Consider the following 425-nt stretch of genomic DNA (forward strand, 5'->3'; position numbering starts at 1 on the left):
TCCCCCCTTTCTCTGCCGAGCCCCCCTCTTTCCTGCTCCCAGGCCACTGACCTGCTGTTGGACCAGAACACGCTGCGCCAGCTTTTTGGGAATGACCGCCTCAAAAGGTGAGGGGCCCCCAAAACAAGTCCCCCCTATACATGTGCCTGCAGCCCCCCTTCCCAGCATGCAGCATGGCAGCTGGGAAGGGGGGTGATAGGAGAACACAGGGTCGAACCCCAAGGTCTGTAGGGTCCCCTTAACTGCTTTGGGGTCCCCAAATTTTGGGGGGTCCTTGTGGGGGGGTTCCCAATAGCAGGGGGGGATAAGGGGGGGAGTGTGGTGGTGGCAAGCCAGTGGCAGGGGCAGAGAGAGAGGATTTTTCCCTGCCCTTGCCCAATTCCACTGCCCCTCCCACCCCTGCCTGGGGCAGTTGACTCAGGTTC

The 425-nt window shown here is 61.4% G+C and overlaps 1 protein-coding gene across 1 annotated transcript in view; it reads left to right on the top strand.

Moving 5' to 3' along the window:
• The window catches only part of PRDX5 (peroxiredoxin 5), a 2,724-nt gene that overhangs the window by 793 nt on the left and 1,506 nt on the right, over positions 1-425 (top strand). Inside the window, exon 2 of the mRNA XM_006036861.3 lies at positions 11-107. Within this exon, the coding sequence (XP_006036923.1) occupies positions 11-107 (97 nt within the window). The remainder of the gene's footprint in view (positions 1-10; positions 108-425) is intronic.

The sequence above is a fragment of the Alligator sinensis genome, unplaced genomic scaffold (assembly GCF_000455745.1).
Source record: "Alligator sinensis unplaced genomic scaffold, ASM45574v1 scaffold1860_2, whole genome shotgun sequence".
NCBI classification, from domain to species: domain Eukaryota; kingdom Metazoa; phylum Chordata; order Crocodylia; family Alligatoridae; genus Alligator; species Alligator sinensis.